Source organism: Astatotilapia calliptera, chromosome 15 (assembly GCF_900246225.1).
Source record: "Astatotilapia calliptera chromosome 15, fAstCal1.2, whole genome shotgun sequence".
Taxonomy (NCBI): domain Eukaryota; kingdom Metazoa; phylum Chordata; class Actinopteri; order Cichliformes; family Cichlidae; genus Astatotilapia; species Astatotilapia calliptera.
The window spans coordinates 22,051,619-22,070,140 of NC_039316.1; the positions used below are offsets into that span (position 1 = coordinate 22,051,619).

At 44.9% G+C, this 18,522-nt stretch overlaps 2 protein-coding genes across 2 annotated transcripts in view; both read right to left on the reverse strand.

The window, feature by feature from the left end:
* Positions 1-1,152: 1,152 nt before the first annotated feature.
* On the reverse strand, positions 1,153-13,989 carry ankef1a (ankyrin repeat and EF-hand domain containing 1a). The gene is made up of 11 exons (XM_026142316.1): positions 13,793-13,989; positions 13,301-13,507; positions 12,047-12,208; positions 9,993-10,192; positions 9,756-9,905; positions 9,441-9,564; positions 6,585-7,401; positions 6,121-6,347; positions 5,718-5,857; positions 2,547-2,702; positions 1,153-2,373 (listed from the first exon to the last, which is right to left on the reverse strand). Exons 2-11 carry the CDS (start codon positions 13,488-13,490, stop codon positions 2,245-2,247), a joined length of 2,295 nt encoding a protein of 764 aa, XP_025998101.1. The 5' UTR covers positions 13,491-13,507; positions 13,793-13,989; the 3' UTR covers positions 1,153-2,244.
* A 1,698-nt stretch (positions 13,990-15,687) lies between these two features.
* Positions 15,688-18,522, reverse strand: part of emilin1a (elastin microfibril interfacer 1a) — a 28,816-nt gene continuing 25,981 nt past the window's right edge. Inside the window, exon 12 of the mRNA XM_026142315.1 lies at positions 15,688-18,468. Within this exon, the coding sequence (XP_025998100.1) occupies positions 18,149-18,468 (320 nt within the window). The 3' untranslated portion in view covers positions 15,688-18,148. The remainder of the gene's footprint in view (positions 18,469-18,522) is intronic.

An 18,522-nucleotide genomic window follows, 5' to 3' on the forward strand; every position in this document is an offset into this window, starting at 1 on the left:
CATCGTTACATACATGCGCGCCTTTTTCTGCCTGTCTCACTGCTTCCATCCATCCCCCTCTTTCTCTCCACTGTCATCGATGGCGTTGTGCTTATGTATATTTAAACAAACCCGGGCCCGTATTGAGAACCTCGAACCCCCCCTCTCTGCTGATATATTTGATTATATAACTCCGTCCCCATGGACCTCGAGGACGCTGCAATCTAATTTTATCAGGTGAAGGTGGCGATGATGATGGGAGTGTGCCTCAATGCGACATTTAAAGCAGAAGAAATGTCTGTTTCCTGTAGCTGCATTCATGCAAACATCCAAAACACAAGCCTTATCCAAACAGGGCTCAGACACAGTATCGTTAAGGTAATCTGGGCAAAGATGAACGGCTACCATTTTGATGCCTTTCTGTGCTCGAAACACAAGAGCTTGCTCCAAGTTTTCTGTTCTAATAAACAACCAGACCGCTGCTTTGGAAAACCTGGCAAACAGCGCCATGTGCTGGTACAAAGATGGAACTGCACAGGGCTGAAGGACCAAATCACCCCGACACGAAGGCGACGTGAGAGCCCTGACAGGCTGCGATGATGACTTCTTTCTTTGTGTGACGTCTTAAGCGTGTGGTTTGATCTGTTTTCTCTCACTGCAGGCACAGTTACTGCAGAGCTGGCAGGATCTGAACCATCTGCAGCATCTGCACACTTTTATTTCACTCACGAACTGTGCTAATTTCCAGCTCTGTATCTTTCTATTCTTGCAGACCACTAGAGTAGCTTTGCATGATTCACAACTCAAAATAAGTTCTTCTTTATCTTTGCTGCACCCTCTCAGTTCATCCACTGTCTGAAACCACATATTTGTCCCCCTCTTAAACCAGCAAAGACAAATTCATGTAAAAACATCAATACCCCATTATCTGTAACTGTAACCTCATTTAGTTGCACATCCAACCCCCGAGATGTCTCAGAATAAGAAAAATAAAGTGCAACTGCAACAATACTCCTTAGCTTTTCTACATGATCAAAAATGCTGCTGTAATAAATGAAAGAAATCTTCCAGCACAACTCTGAAACTGCAAGAAATAAATTAGAGAAAAGGTTCCAGGGGCTCATTGCCATCGAGTGGAATATTTTATACAGAAAATGTCTCCTTTTATTCATTTTTCTGTGGATTCATTGTATAAAAAGAAGATGTTTTTTGTAGTCGATAGTGAGAAAACAGGAACTTTTCTGTTTTTTAATTGTTTATCTTCATTATTGTGTTATGAATAGCTGTGGGGGGAGTCTTTATTAGTAGGACAGCTGTAGGTTTAATGAAAATACAGTTAAAAGTCCTAAAACATCCAGTGGGCCGAGTAGGGGATTTTGCCAGGCTAATTCTGGCCCCCAGACCTCAGGTTTGACAACCCATCGTTCCGGTCACTCTGCGTGTCAGAGATGACCACATTGAGCCATTATAGCAGCAGAAATATGAGCAGAAATAAGAAAAAGCTAAATAAACGTTGTTTCATGAAATAAACAAACAGTTTTTTAAAATAAGCGATCACACATTTGGCCCATAAAGTTCATTCTCATGAAATGCAAAGTTGTTGCCATGACAGCAGAAAAAGCAGTGAAAGATGATGCGTATCACCGAAAAACAGCTGCAGTTTGTAAAACGTGTTCAACAACACTACAGCAGATCGGCTCACAGTTCATCCTTCTGAGTCATGCTGCCAAACAACATTATGACCTTTGACCCTGTGGATATAATGTTATCCATACACCATGTTGCTGCAGTGCTTCCTGAGTTGCAATGTAGTTTATCAGGGCCACAAGCCCTTTGTTCTTTGCCACATGTTGCTGTGCAGTGCTGTCTGCGTTTAATCACCTGGCTGTGATAAATGACAAATTTTCCCAAAAGGAAACAATAAAAGTGAATCGATTATGTCCAATCGGTTCATCGTTGAGTCCAAGTGGATGCTTGTGCCTCCTTAAAAAAGAAAAAAATATTCTTAAGGTAATCCTGAGTTATAACATCGATGATTAGAGACGCACAACCTGGAAACATCAAACCTGTGACCACGTCTGTCACGGGCACAGAGCCGTAATGAAAGCAGCAGGAACCTGATGCGATGGAAGGAAACGTTATTCAAAGCACGATGTCCAACAAGGCAGAAGAAAGAAGCCATGTGGAAAAGATGAAACATCCACAATTATGATAAGTGGCCAGTTTCAGTCCAAGATGTCAGCCTCTGTCTAACCTCGCTGCCTGTTACTCTGCGCTGTTTGTTAGCTCCAGCATCGTGCCCTGGAGGTCGCGGCTGAAAGGCATCACGAGGTTGTCAAAGTCCACCTTTGTCTTTGACATCAGCTGGCTGGTGGTGGGCGGCTTCCCCCAAACCTGAGACAAAAACAGTCAGAGTGAGAAGTGGAATTACACAGTCACTTCTTCAGGAACATGTGTGCACTAACGGGCTTAATGCAGGGTTGGTTTGTGCACGTTGTGACTGCTGCAACTAGCCGGCAGCAGAAGACACATTAAGCCGTCTTCTTGTAAACGGTGGAGAGGCTCACCGTCTTTGGCACAAAGGTGATGTCCACGAGTTTGGTTTTCCCAGTCGTGATGCTGGTGTTCTGCAGGACGACGCTATTTGAATCCTTCTGGGGTGGAGTCTTCTCTGCTGCTGCAGACGACGTCTCTGCTTGCACAGCGACTTTTGCAGCATCAACCTGTAGTGAATACCAAGACTTTCAAAGCTTCTGCAGCCTCGCTGTGTTCAATACAAAGTGTCAGATTCAGGCTGGTTAAAGGCAGCTAGAGATGTCCAAATGCACAAGATTAGGTCGCTAACAATAAACGTTATGTTTGAGGATTAAAGCTCAATGGTTTTCAGTAACGGTACAGAGGCAGGATAAAGAGTAATCCAAAGATTTAGCTGTTGCACCGAGGAAACAGAAGTACTCTGTTAAAGCACCGGACAGCTAATGTTTACTTTGGACTGAGAAAACCTGGTGAAGGAATCTGAGGAGCATCAGTAACAAAACTTATTGTGTATATAAATGTGCTACAAAAAGTATTTGCCCTGTTCCTGATTTCTTAGTTTTGCATATATGTCACACTTACATGGCTCGGATGTTTCAGATGAGAAACAAAGTCCCTGACATCCGTCTTGAGAAGGTTACAAAGCCACTTGTAAGGCTTTGGGACTCCAGCGAACCACGATGAGAACCACTGTACACAAATGGAGAACCTTCCCAGGAGTGGGCGGCGTACCAGAATGACTCCAAAAACACATCAACGACTCATCCAGGAGGTCACAAAAGAACCCCGAGCAACAAAGAACCGCAGGCCTCACTTGTGTGTGTTAAGGTCAGAGTTCATGATTCAACAGTAAGAAGGAGACGGGGCAAAAATGAGAGTTCGAGGAGAAAACCACTGCTGACCAAAGAGAACAGAAAGGCTCATATCTACCAAAAAACACTGTGATGAAGCTGTTGGGATAATACGCTGTGGACCGACGAGGTAAAGCTCTCGTCTGAGTCCTGTTATGCCGGCATAAAACTAGCACGGCTTTCCATGAAAAGAACATCAAACGACTGTCAAACCTGCTGAATTCAGCTCCACCAGAAAATCCTGAAGAAGCATATCTGGCCATCAGTTCGTGCGCTGCAGCTTAAGTGCGCTTGGCTTCTGCAGCAGGACAACGATCTGACACACACCAGCATGTTGGTAATTCATGTTCAAGAACCCTCCACTGTGGCTGAATTAAAACAAAGAAGACTGTTGCTCCACAGTGAAGGATCCACAGTGAAGGATCCACTGCTCGTTATCACTGACTGCAGTTGTTGTCACGGTTGACACTTAGTAGCTTTAGGAGGCAATGACTTTTCCACACAGCTCCACGTAGGATCATTTAGTTGAATGAATATTTACTCAGGTTATCGTCGTCTAATATTAACATTTGTTTGATGATCTGAAAACATGTTATTGTGACAAATAAGAAATCAGGAAAGGGGCAAATAATTATCCACAGAACTGTGAACTTTACGAGATATGACTTCCTGCCAGATGTTTGCATCACTGCTACCTGCTGCTGATGTGATCCTGCCTCTGGATGGTACCAAGTTAGACTGAACTGAAGGTCCTGTGAAGCTGCAGCTGGAGATCATCTAGGCCTGCTTTAAGCAATTTGCATCGATTCGAGTGTTTCTTTTTGTCGGCCATCATCGTCAGGCGTTCAGCCTATCTGCCGCCACCGCTGTGTCAGTGTGTCATCGCAATAATGAATGTTTATCACTGGCATTGTCAAAGCATACGCAGGAAAACTGTCTGCAGGCTGCAGGATGTGAAACTTGAGCTTTGCCAACTGCATGTCAAAAAAGGCTATCATCTGATTGGCCAGGACTGTGGCTAAGCTGGATATTGACGGCTGCCAAAACGCTGTTTTTGTAAAACCCCGTCTACATGTGAGGCGCGGTCATGGGAAGAATTTGCTGCTACACCAATCGTTCTGCACAAAGGCCCATTATTAACTTAATCACCGATCACACGGGTGTTGATGTTCTCATCAGGATGTTCTGGCGTTCACCACAGACGCTGCAGAGCTCTGTGCTGTTTGTGTGAGCTTGTTATCAGGTAATCATTGGCTCTGCTGGCATCAAACTGCCTTTCCCATCCCCTAGCTGCTCTGTGTGTGTGTGTGTGTGTGTGTGTGTGTGTGTGTGTGTGTGTGTGTGTGTGTGTGTGTGTGTGTGTGTGTGTGTGTGTGTGTGTCCTATATTTCTTAGTGTAATTATTCTTTCATTGACAAACATTAATTTTTTTGTTCACATGTAACTAATTTTTAAAGACAAACAAGAGCAACATGCAGTCGGGTACTGAGAGTGGTGTACTTCCCACAGAAGCCCCCACATGTTCCCACGGCTGTGGTTAGAGGGTAGGACGACCACAGGGCTTCTTCTGAATCACTCACAGTGCTGAAGGTGCATGATTTACAGAGAGTTTGTGAATTCCAGTGGGCCTGATGAGGATTATTGCCCTTTATTGTAGAAAACAGTGAAAGCAGCTCATACCGCCTCCGACCGAGCTCAGAGAAAAACGCTCCGTGATTCGTCGGCTCGCTGTGTGACAGATATTTTCATTGAATTATAAATACTCCTGATTATTTATGAACGCGTCACAAACACCTGCTGCTTTCAGGGTCTTAATGACAACATCAATACATCTGAACCGACTGTGACCTGGTTACAGGGAATACAAAGCTAAACACCAGCTCGGTGTAGCTGTAACCAAACACATGTGGTGTCATTTGCGTACGAGTGCCCAGCTTTAAGTAATCGGCTCCCTTTGCAGGCTCGGGTTTCCCTGCTGCTACGAGGGAGAAGAGAGCAACACCAGCGTGTGTCCTTTTACATGATTTAGAGGTCATGATGGGGATCAGGAGACAGAGCGGGCTGTCTCTGTGGCCCAGACGCTGATCCCAGAGCTGCCCCTGCTGCATACATCAGCGTGGGAGTGTGAAAGAGCACTGAGGCCCAGGAAAACGCACTTGTGTGGTGAAAATGCTGTGAACGCTCAAACAGAGGAGAAAAGCACTATATCAGAACCAAGACTTGCTATATTCCTATAGTACAGAGTGAACATTAGATACAGTTTAGAGAAACAAAGATAACAGGGAAAGTCTGAAGGCAAACGATTTTAATGTGTTTCAAAGGTCTCCTTTAAGTCGTAGATTGTTTGTGTACCTTGGCTTTAGGCTTTTTAGCTTCGGCCTCCTTTCCTTTTGCTTTGTCCTTTGGTTTAGGCAGAGAATCCATCTTTTGTTTGACCAAGTCGATTATCACAGGGTTTGCAAAATCTCTGGCAACATCAAGGCAGCTTTGCTCTGTACAGAAGTAAAATCGGCAGTTAAACGAGACATGGTGATTCTAAAGTGGCCATAGATGTGAAAGTGCTACGATGTAGGGTTGTAGTCAATGGGCCTATAAAGACAGGATATGAATGCTGGTACGTTATACATCGCCACAAAGGAGACCTGTAGAGTAAATGCTGATGGAGAGTTAGAGTTAAAGAGTAATTATACAAAATCACGTGTTTCCATTGTGGCATTATAAGAAAAAGGTACAAAGGCTTTGAACTACGTCACACCTCTCTTGTTCTCTGCAAGCACACTGGCACCCGCCTCGATGAGGAAATCCACACAGGACACTCGAGACGTCTCAATGGCCCTCATGAGGGGCGTGGCTCCGCCCAGGGCCGGGGCATCGACGTTAGCTCCAGCATTCACCAGAAGTTCAATGAGTTCCCGCTGCCCGGCGTACGCCGCATGGTGGAGGGGGGTCCAGAAGAACTGGTCACACACGTTCACATCAGCCCTGTCACAGACAGTGATGTCAGGGTTTAAGGCGTGTATTAGTATTTAGGCCCATTCTTTGGCTCGGATCAGCAGTCATCTCTCAAACACCAGAAAAAGTCAGTTTGCTTCTGTGTGCGTGCTTTGTGATACAAAGCTAAAGAAACGGGTAAAAAATATTGAAAATATTAATTTGGCTTTTATTGTAAAGCCACAGAAAAAACAAACGGCACTGAAATCAGAACATGAACTTTCTCACCCCTTGCTGAGGAGGTACTGAGCCGTCTCATAGCTGCCAGTGGAGCACGCGACCATCAGCGGCGTCTTGTAAAACTCATCCTGAACGTCCACCGGCACCCCTTCACTGAAGGCCTGGTCCAGAGACTCCAGATCATTGGTTCTCACGCAGGAGTTCACGTTGACGTAGACCGGCGGTGGCTTGTGTATGTACCATCCTGAGTCGTTCATCACCGGATGCACTGGCGGGTGAGCCGGGTTGAATCGGAGGACGTCCGAGCAGTTAAAATAGGAGCTGATCATGAAGCTGGGTGGGCCTCCGTCTGCTCGTCGGGGCTTCAGCTCCGGTGGGAGGGTGCAAACGGGCATGGGGAGAACAAACGGACCCTTCTTCTTCTTCTTGCCCCCTTTTTTTCCCTTTCCCCCCTTTTTCTTCTTAGGCATATACGAGGAGAGGCGGAACGGTTTCTTGATGTACTTGACTCCTCTGATGAAGTCACTGATGTTGACGTCTCCTCCATGGGCTGAGATGACTGCTTGGATCCGGTCTGGTTCAACTGGAGCTTGTAGCTCCTCTAATACAGAAATAAACCTCTCTGCAGTAACTGTGTCTGATTTGTCGCCAAAGGCTTTCCACAGTTCGGCTTCATACTCTTGAGACCAGTCGTGGAGAGTCAGTGCCCAGAGCTCTGACATCTGCCCGGTGCCGCTGGGATCGCTGCCTTTTCCCTGCTTCCTCTCCGCCTTCCGGAGCTCCTTGGCTACTGCGTTGTGACCGCAATCTTTGGCAATCTGATGCGGCAGCAAACCTTCCCGGTTCTTCAGTTTAGGGTTACAACCTGACCACAGAGCAGAGGTTATATAAACACACGGCAGAATGTCCTCAGGACTGTGGTTGCAGCTATAGTATCATACCAGAGATATGCAGACACAGAGGGGAGAACACTGATCCTCCAATCTGTTATAAAAATACTGAGGAGAAGAATTCGAAATTCAGTTCTGGAGTTTACCCAGAACCCAGTCCAAGCAGTGAGGAGACGTCAACATGGGACAAATGTACTGTCTGACATCCTGATAACAGCGAATTACACAAGTCCAGCCTAGAAGTCACAAATGCATGAACGTGGGATGTTTCCAATACAAGAGAGGGTTTAATATGCGCGTTGAAGGACAGAAATGTCTCCAAATCAGCTTAAGAAACATGAGTGATGGGACAGATTTGTCCCCAGCTGGGCAGCAAACAGTCCAAAAAGACCTCTGATCACACAGGAAGCTGACAACGCGCTAAAACCAACACACAATGACAGGTGTGGTGAGCAGCAGGCGTGCACAAGCTGGTAATTATGGACAATACTTCCACGTGTGAACATGAAAAAAGCAGGGGGACTGTGTTATTATGTTAATCTCTGAAACGACTGTGCGTTTGATCATAAAACGACAGTTTGATCCATATTTATAGCAGCTGGGAAACCCCCGTGTGTGATCAAACGAGACGTGCTCGTGTATCAAAGAAACCAGAACAGAATCAGAAATGTGCTCGACTCTTCCACACGCGTGTAAATGAAATGACATTTCAACATTTTGGCAGTAACGTGGAGCGTGCTCCTTTACGTTTCCATGTATACGAACACTACTACAAACGGAGGGTAACATATTGAAATCATCGTACCGTAAAAAGGTACCGTAGAGCAGTTTTTGGAACGAACTGAAACTCCCATATTCCAAATAGAGTCCTGTTCCCCTTTTAAACTTGAAAATATTCAGTGTAACCGTCAGCATTCCTCTCACAGGCCATGCATATGAATCATTACACAGTTTGGGTATACAATACTTACGTAGCAATACCTCAAAAACACCGTGATCAACAATAATGTGACAGCCTCATGAACACGCACTCACAGAGGCGACGCCTACAGAAGGTGAGGCAGGTGCTGAGAAGACAGCAATAAGATGTGAGCCAGTACAGACGTACGGCCATCATCACGGCCACATAAGTGTCATAGATGCTTAGGTGGGACCCTGGGAACGCAGTCCAGCACCTTTGGGCTCTACGAGAGAGAGGGAGGGGATCAGAGCGACAAGCCAGAAGCAACCATGAATACATGGCCCCCACCCCCACCCACAAGATGAGCTGCTACAACAGTGCCTTAGGTAGCTGAGGAGCTAACAGGAGGAGGAGAAACAGGAGGACAAAGCCCCTGCATGGGCTAGACAGAGGAGGTGGCTGACATCAATAAATCCTACCAGAGGTTAGAAGAGCTCGGCCTAAAGGACTCCACAGAGTCATGGCGGCGCAGACAGACAGCTGCTGACGACCAACCACGCAGAGCTGTGGCCGATAAAGAGCACAAGGCTGCAGACGCGACAATCCTAGCTTACTGTAATATTGGGAAGAAGTCCGATGGGCGGAAAGAACAGCTGGAGATGTGAAAGGTCAAGTCCAAAGTGGTCCCAGTGGCTAGAACAGCGAGTCCAGCAGATTCCAGGCATCAGAGGTCTGAGGAATGACCGAGACGCTCGAGCAGAGCACACGTCATGGTGGTTTTTATTTACCTCGTTCAACAGTAAGTATTACGATGAGCCCTTTTTACTTAAGTATTCAGTTTGTTTCCCTGTTTGTCAAACACCAACACACACATTTAAGACTCGGAGCCGATTGCAATGCTCTGTGACCAGCTTTCTCCTCATGTACATTTTGAGTAATAGCTGCTGTGCTCTCCTCCTGCGTTTCAGCGTTAGCCTACAAGTGACATCAGACTGAAATTACTGAACGTAATGTTGATATGAGCTTTAAATATCTGCACAGTCGGGCTCCTATTAAGGCATCAGCAGGAGTGACAGGCCTCATCACAGAAGAAGACTTTAAAGAGTACACTACCTCTCTGTGCCAGGAACTTGCAGCAGTTTGCATTGCCCGAGGCAGCAGCGTAGTGTAAGGCTGTGCAGTCCTTAAGGCTCATCGCACTCATGTCTGCTGAGTATGCAGACAGCACCTGAAGCACCTGAACACAGCCCAGAGCAACACGTTAGACGAGCCTAAATCCGAGGTGCTGCTTACACTAACAGTGGGTCGCTGTCATTTTAATTCAGCTTCCAGGACAAAGTAGAATAAGACCTAATAGATACAGCTTAACTTTGCATGTTATTGCCATTTCAAAAGATGTCAGCTATTATATATGAGCAGCTACTACACCTCAAAAAAGCCCCCCATGGCAGCATAGTGGACGGCTGTGAGCCGCTTCCTGTCAGAGGCGTTGGGGTCTCCGCCCATCCTGATTATAGCTCTAACAAGCGGCAGGGACCCTGCTTTGCCTGCCTCCATCAACGCTGTGACTCCAGTTTTCTGAGCAGAGGGGAAGAGAGGAGAGGAAAGGCTTCAGCTCCAACAGACTGTCTTCAAAACGCAGGTCTCACAGTCCCTGTTGTTTACCTGGTGTGCTGCATTGGGGTCTGCCCCGGCATTCAGCATAATGAGGCACAGGGGGGTGCACTCCTGGGCCTTTTCACACATCAGCTGAAAGACATGCATCCCCTGCACTGACACGCTGTTGGCATCGGCTCCGCACTTAAGCAACACCTGCAGGCAGCGGCAGTGGCGTTTGGTGGGGTAGATGCAGTAGAACAGCACATCTGAGTCACAGCGTGGGTGCAAAAGTTTAGGAAAAGCTCATGAGACAGAAGAAGCAAGTAAGCGTCAACAATAAAGCTGTACATCAGTGTAATCAGACTACTTTGATAGCTAAGCACTTAAGACCTAAATGCTGTTTCAAATATTAATGTGGACCCTCCGTCTAATCCAGTGTTTGCAGTCCTTCGCAGCTATCAGCGAGCTAACTCTGCCAAGTCAAATCAAGCCATCTTCATTTCTACTGCAAAATTAAAAGCGAGGAAACTTTCGGGAAACTTTGCTCTGACAGAGAGCTTCCACGCTTCCAGCACCGAGCACAGCTGCTAACTGCTGGTGGATCAAACTGCTGTAAAAGGAGGGAGGGCAGGATGCTGTGTTTTACTTTCCCCACTCTGATTATTCCCACATTACTCCATATTCCTGACACGACGGATAACACAAACAGGTGTGTGTGACTACTGAAGCTCAGCCTGCTGTGAGCACTGAGGCCAGGCTGAACAAAACCCCAGGGAGAGCTGGGTCGTATCAAGTTGCTCAGCGTGTTTCACAGGAGACGATCATTAGGACTTGATCTGTAATTAGACGTGTCCATGTGGCATGACACACAAACAAAACCTCATATGGCTCTTCACACATGTGTACATACATCATACAGTATGTAAATTATGCACACGTCAGGAAGCATTCAATCACTCAGCCTTGATCTACCTCTCAAAGGAGAGCCAGTTAGAGTAATCGCTACCACAGACACACTGTAATGGGGTCATTATCACGATTACTTCAACGAGCTCCTTCAGAAGACCTTTGTGCGCTCTGATTGGAGTTGTCTGGGATACCACCTCCTCATCAATATCTAAAGAGACAAACTCTGCATGTTCATGAGCGGAAAGACGCCGCAAGCGATCCAGCTGACCTAACTTGAGATGGAAACGCCCCCATTTGGGAAACTGAGACTCAAATGAGAATACATACATTTAAAGCAAACCATCTGATACACTTGGCACACAGTGAATGAGCTTCATTTGTGCAGGAACTTTTAAACAAATATGACATATCGCAAACAAAAAAGCTCTGAAATTCAACTCTCACGTGTTCCTGTGATAATATCAGCCTTGATCATTCTGCAGCTGTTAAATGCTACAAAATATTTTTGTTTCAAAACTTTATTTAATCAGAAAGCAAAAAGCTGCAGCTTTAGAGTCTCTTTGTTTAAAACGATCGTGGGATAAACCTGCATCCGCACAGGAAGCGATTAGCTTCCCAAACCTTACTTTGTAGGTAACAGTCGGCTGTTAACGGACAGACTCCCATCACCTAAGTAACTTCTAATGTATTTACTTCCCTGTTAGCTGTCAGCCACCAGCATCCTGTGCTCTCAGTGCCAGCTGAAGTTGAGAAAGACTCAGACTTCTTTCTCATTGCCATAGTTTTTTCACCCATAGTCACTTTACGTCGCCAGATGTGACTGAATTTCTCTCGAGTTGCCAAGTCGTTGAAAATCACCCACTGTGTGGTTAAAGCTAAGGGAGACAAAGATAGGCATCAATGTCCCTCTAAAAGTGAGCATCGCCATTGGGCTGAGCCCTTGAAATGCCTCTGGGTTCTTATTGTGAAAACTTATTTGAATTGTGTGACAGCTGCAATTCTGAACTAGACATCTGAAGAAAACCCTGCTGTTTACCACCATATACACACTACATGAACAAAAGTGGGCCGCCTACACCTGTACCATCGGCCATAGAAACTCATGCCACGAAGCTTTAGTGTGTTTGAAATCCCGTAACTGTTCTGTCAGTGCAGTGTTGCTAAACCTACACAGAGATTATAAATAGTAATGCCTTTAGTTTTGAACTCACTTTTGCCCTCTACATCCAGGAGCCTCAGGTTGGCTTCGCTGTGGGCCAAAAGAGACACAATGGGATGGTTGCCCAGCTCAGCAGCTAACATAATCGGAGCGCGGCCCCTTTTGTCCTGCACGTTAGGATCTGCTCCCTTGGAGAGGAGGAAGGTGACGAGCTCTGCGAGGAGAAAAAGAGAAAGCAGAAACAATCCGGAGACAGATCATATTTGGGCTTGTGGTAAATTCTCAGACCAACTGGGCTTGATGCAGATTATGTTTAAAAGTAACTGGAAATACATGTTTATACCCCATGTCCTCTTTCCCCAGTATTTGTATTTGTATTTGTATTTATTTATTTATTGTCATTGTCAAGAACAATGAAATTGCGTTTGGGGCTTCCATACAACCCGAAAAAAGAAGAAAATAATAAATACCCCTTAAAACCCAAGTGTACATATTTAACCCAGTGTGACTCCAATGCAATAAGACAATCCTTAGCAATAATGTTCGTAGAAATTCAGACAAAGACCTGAGAAACATGACAAAATACAACAATGCAACCCATTCAATATTATTGTACTGTGAGATATGATATCAGATTGATATCTGTTGAGGGTGCCGCTCAAACCACACTTTGTTTTCCTCTGCCATATCAAATGGCTGAAAATTGCAAATCTTTTTTACTGCAGTGTTACTGCAGGCAGTGATTAAGATGTTTAGCAAACTTAATAACATCCATTTTCCATTGCGCTGCCGTTTTTGAGAACTCTACATGCTGCCACAAATCTCTGTGGACATATTTTCTTTGGCAAGTAATGCGGCATGCAAACAAAGACACAAAGACTAAATTCACTCGTCCTCATTTTAGGTTTGACAGCGTTTTAGTAGGTAAAAGTGATGCTTTGACATGAATTGAGCTGCAGTTTGGGGAAGGCCTCGAAGGGGACGGCTCCCGGGCCTGGCAGATCCCCGTGGACTAAATAGAAATGAAGAAGTTAAAGAATTGAGAACAAGGAGGGAGGGACGGTGGGGCACGTAAACGACAATGAACAGTTTGCAGAACTGGCGGAACCTATACAGATGACAACCGGAAGGAGCGTGTTTGGAGGCGTGGTCCCGCTCCTGAAATTCCGATATCTCCAATGAAATAACCTGTACTGTAAATACCCACAGTATTTGAGCTGAACAAACATAGCACTCGTCCAACCAAATGTGTGTGATTGTTGCAAAGGAATGAGTCTGCCACAGCCAACCCACAGGCATACATTACCTAGGTTGTTGGCTGAAACTGCCACGTGGAGCACCCCCACGCCGTCCTTCGGCTCTGTGAGACTGATGAGGTCTTCCGCCCCGAGCTGCACCATCTTCTCTATCTGTGCCGTATCCCCTTCATGGACCAGCTGAAGCAGGCGGTAGATCTGCAGGGTCTGCAGGCGGCCCTCTGCCACTCTGCTGCTCATTGTGGACTCACTGAATGCTGGTATGAAATAGGAGCTTTCTAACATGCACGCAAATATTTGGTTCTAACATGTTTTAATTGAATTACAATTTTTAGGTGCTTTCTTTTCCTCTGAAAAACTGCAGTTTAAATAAGCTAGTTGTTCATGTTACCCATGTGAATGGCGACTTTCATACAAAGTGGCCCAGTGCTTTTTCTGGTCTCTTTAAGACAAACATCACCACAGTACATGAAAAATAAAGTCACGAGTATTGTTAAAAATCTGTCAGTACAGACGCATAAACCCTCAAGCTCATCACGCACCTGCACGCAGACACGCACGGGTTACACGGGCTCCCCTTGTTTGACAGACACTTGCTGCTGTGGTCCACAAACCCAGGCTTGGTCAGCGAGAGGGTCCCGTCTGTACCTGCTTTTCCTCCCAGGCTTTTCACTTTTCTGTGCGGGCCGTTAGAAGGAAACAAAGTCGGCTCCATGGCAACGGAACGCGCGAAAATCCCGGGCAGGACCTCGTGCCCTCGGCAGCGTCTGATGCTGCTTTCAGGGTCTCTCGATAAGCTCGGCAATACTGAAATTGTCGTAAATGAAAGCGTCACCACTTTGCTTCCATTTCCCCAAATGGATTATTTTATTTTTTCAAAATTGTCAAAAGTTAATGACAAAGTTAAAATCGTTTGCTTGAAATTCTTGCAAACTGACTAAAAATAACAGATCATGTACATGAGTATTCACAGCCTTTGCCATGACACTCAAGGTTGGCATCATGTTCATCCTGTCTCCACTGATCATCTGTCAGATGTTTTCTGTTGGAAAAGCACACACCTGTATAAATCAGGTCACAAAGTTGACAGTGCATGTCAGAGCACTAACCAAGCCATGAAGTCCAAGGAATTGGACAATCCCAAACCTCCGAGACAAGATTGTATGGAGGCACTGATCTGGGGAAGGTTACAGAAAAAGGTCTGCAGTTTTGAAGGTCTGACTGAGCTCAGTGTCCTCCAACATCTGTAAATAGAAGACGTTTGGAACCAGCAGGACTAGAGCTGGCTATCAAGCCAATCTGAGCAATCAGGGTAGAAGGGCCTTAGTCAGAGGTTTTAGAGAACCTGACAGAACTCCAGCGTTGCTCCGTGGAGAGAGGAGAACCTTCCAGAAGGACAACCATTTCTGCACCACCAGAAGTTTCTCCACCAATCAGGCCTGTGTGGCTAGATGAAAGCCACTCCTCAGTAAGAGGCGAATGATTGCACGTCTGAAGTTCTCTGATCTGATGAAACGAAAATTGACCTCTTTGGCCTGACTCATGTCCTCCATCATGTCTGGAGGAAACCGGCCACCACCATCCTCACAGTGAAGCACGGTGGTGGCAGCATCATGCTGTGGGGATGTTTTTCAGCAGCGGGAAGACTAGTCAGGATCAAGGGGAAAGGAATCAAAAATGAATACAGCAATGTGCAGAGAGTCCTTGATGATAAGCTGCTCCAGAGCTCTCTGGACCTTATACTTGGGCGAAGGTTTATCTTCAAACAGGACAATGACCCCAAGTGCACATCCCAGATAACAAAGGAGTGGCTTCACTCTGTGAATGTCCAGCCAGAGGCCAGACTTGGACCTGATTGAACAGAGAGCCAAAAATGACTACGCAGCCTGGTGGGGCTTGAGTGGTTCTCCAAAGAAGGATGAGAGAAACTGCTCAAAAACAAGAGTGCTAGCTTGTAGCATCATATTCAAAGACTTTAGGCTGTGATTGCTGCTAAAGGTGCTTCAACACGATGTCGAGCAAAGTCTGTGAGTAATTATGGGCATGTAATATGTAATTATATATTTTATATACTTCCAGCAAAAATGTTTTTCACTTGTGTAGAATTTCATTTTGGAATGAGGCTATAACATAACACAAATAAGAGCACATATCTTTTCTTTGATAAGTAATGAGCATCTTGACTGTTAAGCTTTTCCTAACAGCTGCTGGAGTAAATATCCTGAACACTAGGGGTCACTGCAGTGCAGCATATGAAAGAAAAACAGTTTAACAGACTCCTTGTCTTGTCTTAAGCTAAAATTAGCCTGTTGAAGTCGAGGGAGGAGATGATAGAGGTTTGAAGTAGGAGCCAGAAACAAAAGTCAGCCCAGCTGTGTGTATTTGTGAAGGCCAAAGAAGTGCCAGATCAAATAAGTGAAGTCCAAAGCAGGCGGGGCAGTGTGTAAAACCTGATGCATACCAGCTCATTTAATAAAAGAAACCAAATCCAGATGAGAGCGATACTGTTGACGTGAGCCGTATAACATGAGCCGTATAACACTGGGTATCTGTATTTGTAGCACACGTGGCAAAACATACAAAACGTATACAGTACCATGCAAGGTGAAGTGGCAGTTCTTAAAGATCATAAAAATATGTACAGTCTGTTAAGGTTACACAATGCTTAGACACATACACTTATATTTCCACACTAGAGTTGATGACAAACATGTCCTCCTTGCAAAGGAAAACGTGTATGATACGAAAAAAGAGAAAATACACTCTTAAGCCATAATGTACAAAATGCATTATGAATCTGCAAACAAGTGTGCAAGCCATTTAAAAATATGTACAACACCTTTCAAAATACACAGTTGAAAAACAGACAACCAAAGGCAGGATGTGTGTGTTCAATCAAAGAAATAGGCTTTGTATACTTGATATAAGGATAAGTGTAGCTTCTGTATTTGTTATTGTTTGCTTTGCATAAAAACTCCAGCGTAAGATCGACTGATAGTAACAGCGACATAACTTTCACCATCTGAACTCTCACAAACGTCCTTTAGAAGAACTGTTCTTGCCCTTGGCAGTCCTCCACGTCCTCTTGTGTTTCTGGGCACAGCTAATGTCCTATAATGCTCTTATTGTTTTGTATGATTTATAAAATCCTGTGGTTTCTCCACCAAACTATCAGTGACTTCATTTGCGCATTTCCTCCTAAAGAATAGTGATAGTGGTTTGGACTTCATCACTCTGCATTTTTTCCAATACAATTGGCACTCTGCGTTGTATTTCTGGGAATTTACTTGTGGTAAGAATGAAACTCCAAGGAATAATTCAGGAAGTGTGTGTAATAACCTCTGATCGTTTGGTATGCTGTGGGTGGATAAGGGACAAAAAGCCCTCACATTAATCATCTTTTTATAAGATAACCTTTCTTTAAATGGCACCGGTGGTGCTCCCTTCCAGCTCCATGTTTTCATTCTTGAACTCTGCTTAGCTTTGTAGCTTTGAAGGATCCCTGGTTAAAAATAACCCTTTTTTTTATCTTACACTGGTCCTTGGCGTAGCCCCGTAGTTCATCCTCTGTCTGAAAGAAGCAATTTCAGCTCCCCCGCCCCACTTTGAGCCAACTTTCTTCCTATTGGCTACACAACTAAGGTGCCCATATAAGGGATATCCATTCTCAGTGACATAATACGGAACTAAAAGTAGAAAAAAAACTACCTGAACCAGTTCCAAAAATGTTGGAATGGCATGTAAAATGAAAATAACAACAGAATGCAATGATTTTGAAATGTTATGGATCCATATTTTTACAAGTTTAAGCTGAAATTATTTTGAGAAAAAAACATTAGCTCTTGACTTGGTTTGCATCAGCAAATCTCAAAAAAGTTTGGAAAAGTTAACGTTACTAAAAAGAAACAGCTGGAGGAACATTTTGCATCTAATTGTAAGGTCCATTGTCTGTGACTACAGTCCGCCGTGACATCCACAAAGGCAGGATAAAGCTCTATACACGAACATGATCCAGAAACTTCTCTGGGCCAAAGCTCATTTAAAATAGACTGAGGCAAAGTGGAAAACTGTGGTTGGAAGAACTGAAATTTGAAATTCTTTTTGGAAAACACGGACGCCGTGTCCTCTAAAGAAAAGGGAAGAGGCACCATTCGGCTTGTCAGCAGCTCTCGAGTCCTGCCTTTCTGATGGTGTGGAGGCGCATCAGTACCTATGAAATACATACAGGTGGGAGATCAGAACGAGTTCCCACCCAGACATCTTTTCAGGGAAGGCCTTAGACAATGCTAAGCTGCATAATGCATCTATTACAGTGCAACAGAGAAGAGCCAGGACTGTTGAGCAGCTTGGATCCTCTAACAGACACCAACGGGACAACAACCCTCTCCCAAAAGTCCAGCATCTGGTCTCCTTAACTCCCAGCTTTTTAAAGATGAGGGATATAGTGATAAGAGTCACAAACATGTTTTGTGTATTCGATTGTGAATAAAAAGGTGGATTTATGACATTTGTGACACAAATCATTGTGTTCTGGTTTTATTTCCATTTTACACGATGTGCCAATTTTTTTTAATTTAATTTTGGGGGAGGGATTGGTTGTAGATATATATGAAAATATTAGTGAAAACATGTGACATTATTAGATAACCGTGCAGTGGCTTCTTCAGGATACAAAAACACACCAATGGCTCTTGCCTAAAATAGTTTTCCTTAAAGCTGTGAAACACAGAACAAACGACTGTGGTTACAAAGGACTTCTGAAATCCTTCCTGGCACTGAAGGTCAAACATAAGCTTTTGTCTTGCTGAATAGATCCAGTCCAATAATCTGCATTTCTCAGTGGCACTGTCTCTTGGACAAATCAGAAGCTCTCACGCTCAGGATTTTTACACATCCAATCAGATGGTTTCGTAGAGCAGCATCCCACTGAAGATGGTCAGAGGTTCGGAGGAGTAGGCCAGCTTCCCAGTTACAAGGTCGATACAGACCGTGTCCCCTTCCTCCATGGGTAGGATGATGTTAAAGACAGCTAACGCTCCAGGGATGTGCTTTGCCTCAGCCATGGGCTTCTCCAGGCCTTCAGGCTGATATCCGGCCGAGTCTGCTCGGGCCACACCAGTGTTGGACTTGGACAGCACTGCCTCGATCTTTATGTTTTTGTGGCCTGTCAGGATGCCACTGAAGAAGTACTTCCCACGCACAGGAGCTGTGAAATAACCTGAGGGACAGGACGAGGTCATAATGACTGACTGCAGACACCAAGTTGAAATAA

Excerpts from the sequence above, each read along its gene's own strand:
- ankef1a (XM_026142316.1), bottom strand. The coding sequence starts at position 13,490 with ATGAGCAGCAGAGTGGCAGAGGGCCGCCTGCAGACCCTGCAGATCTAC. Across the intron at positions 10,193-12,046 it reads CCTGGATGTAGAGGGCAAAA|ATGTGCTGTTCTACTGCATC; the intron begins GTGAGTTCAAAA and ends GCTGTGACTCAG. Across the intron at positions 5,858-6,120 it reads GCTTGCAGAGAACAAGAGAG|AGCAAAGCTGCCTTGATGTT; the intron begins GTGTGACGTAGT and ends ACTTCTGTACAG.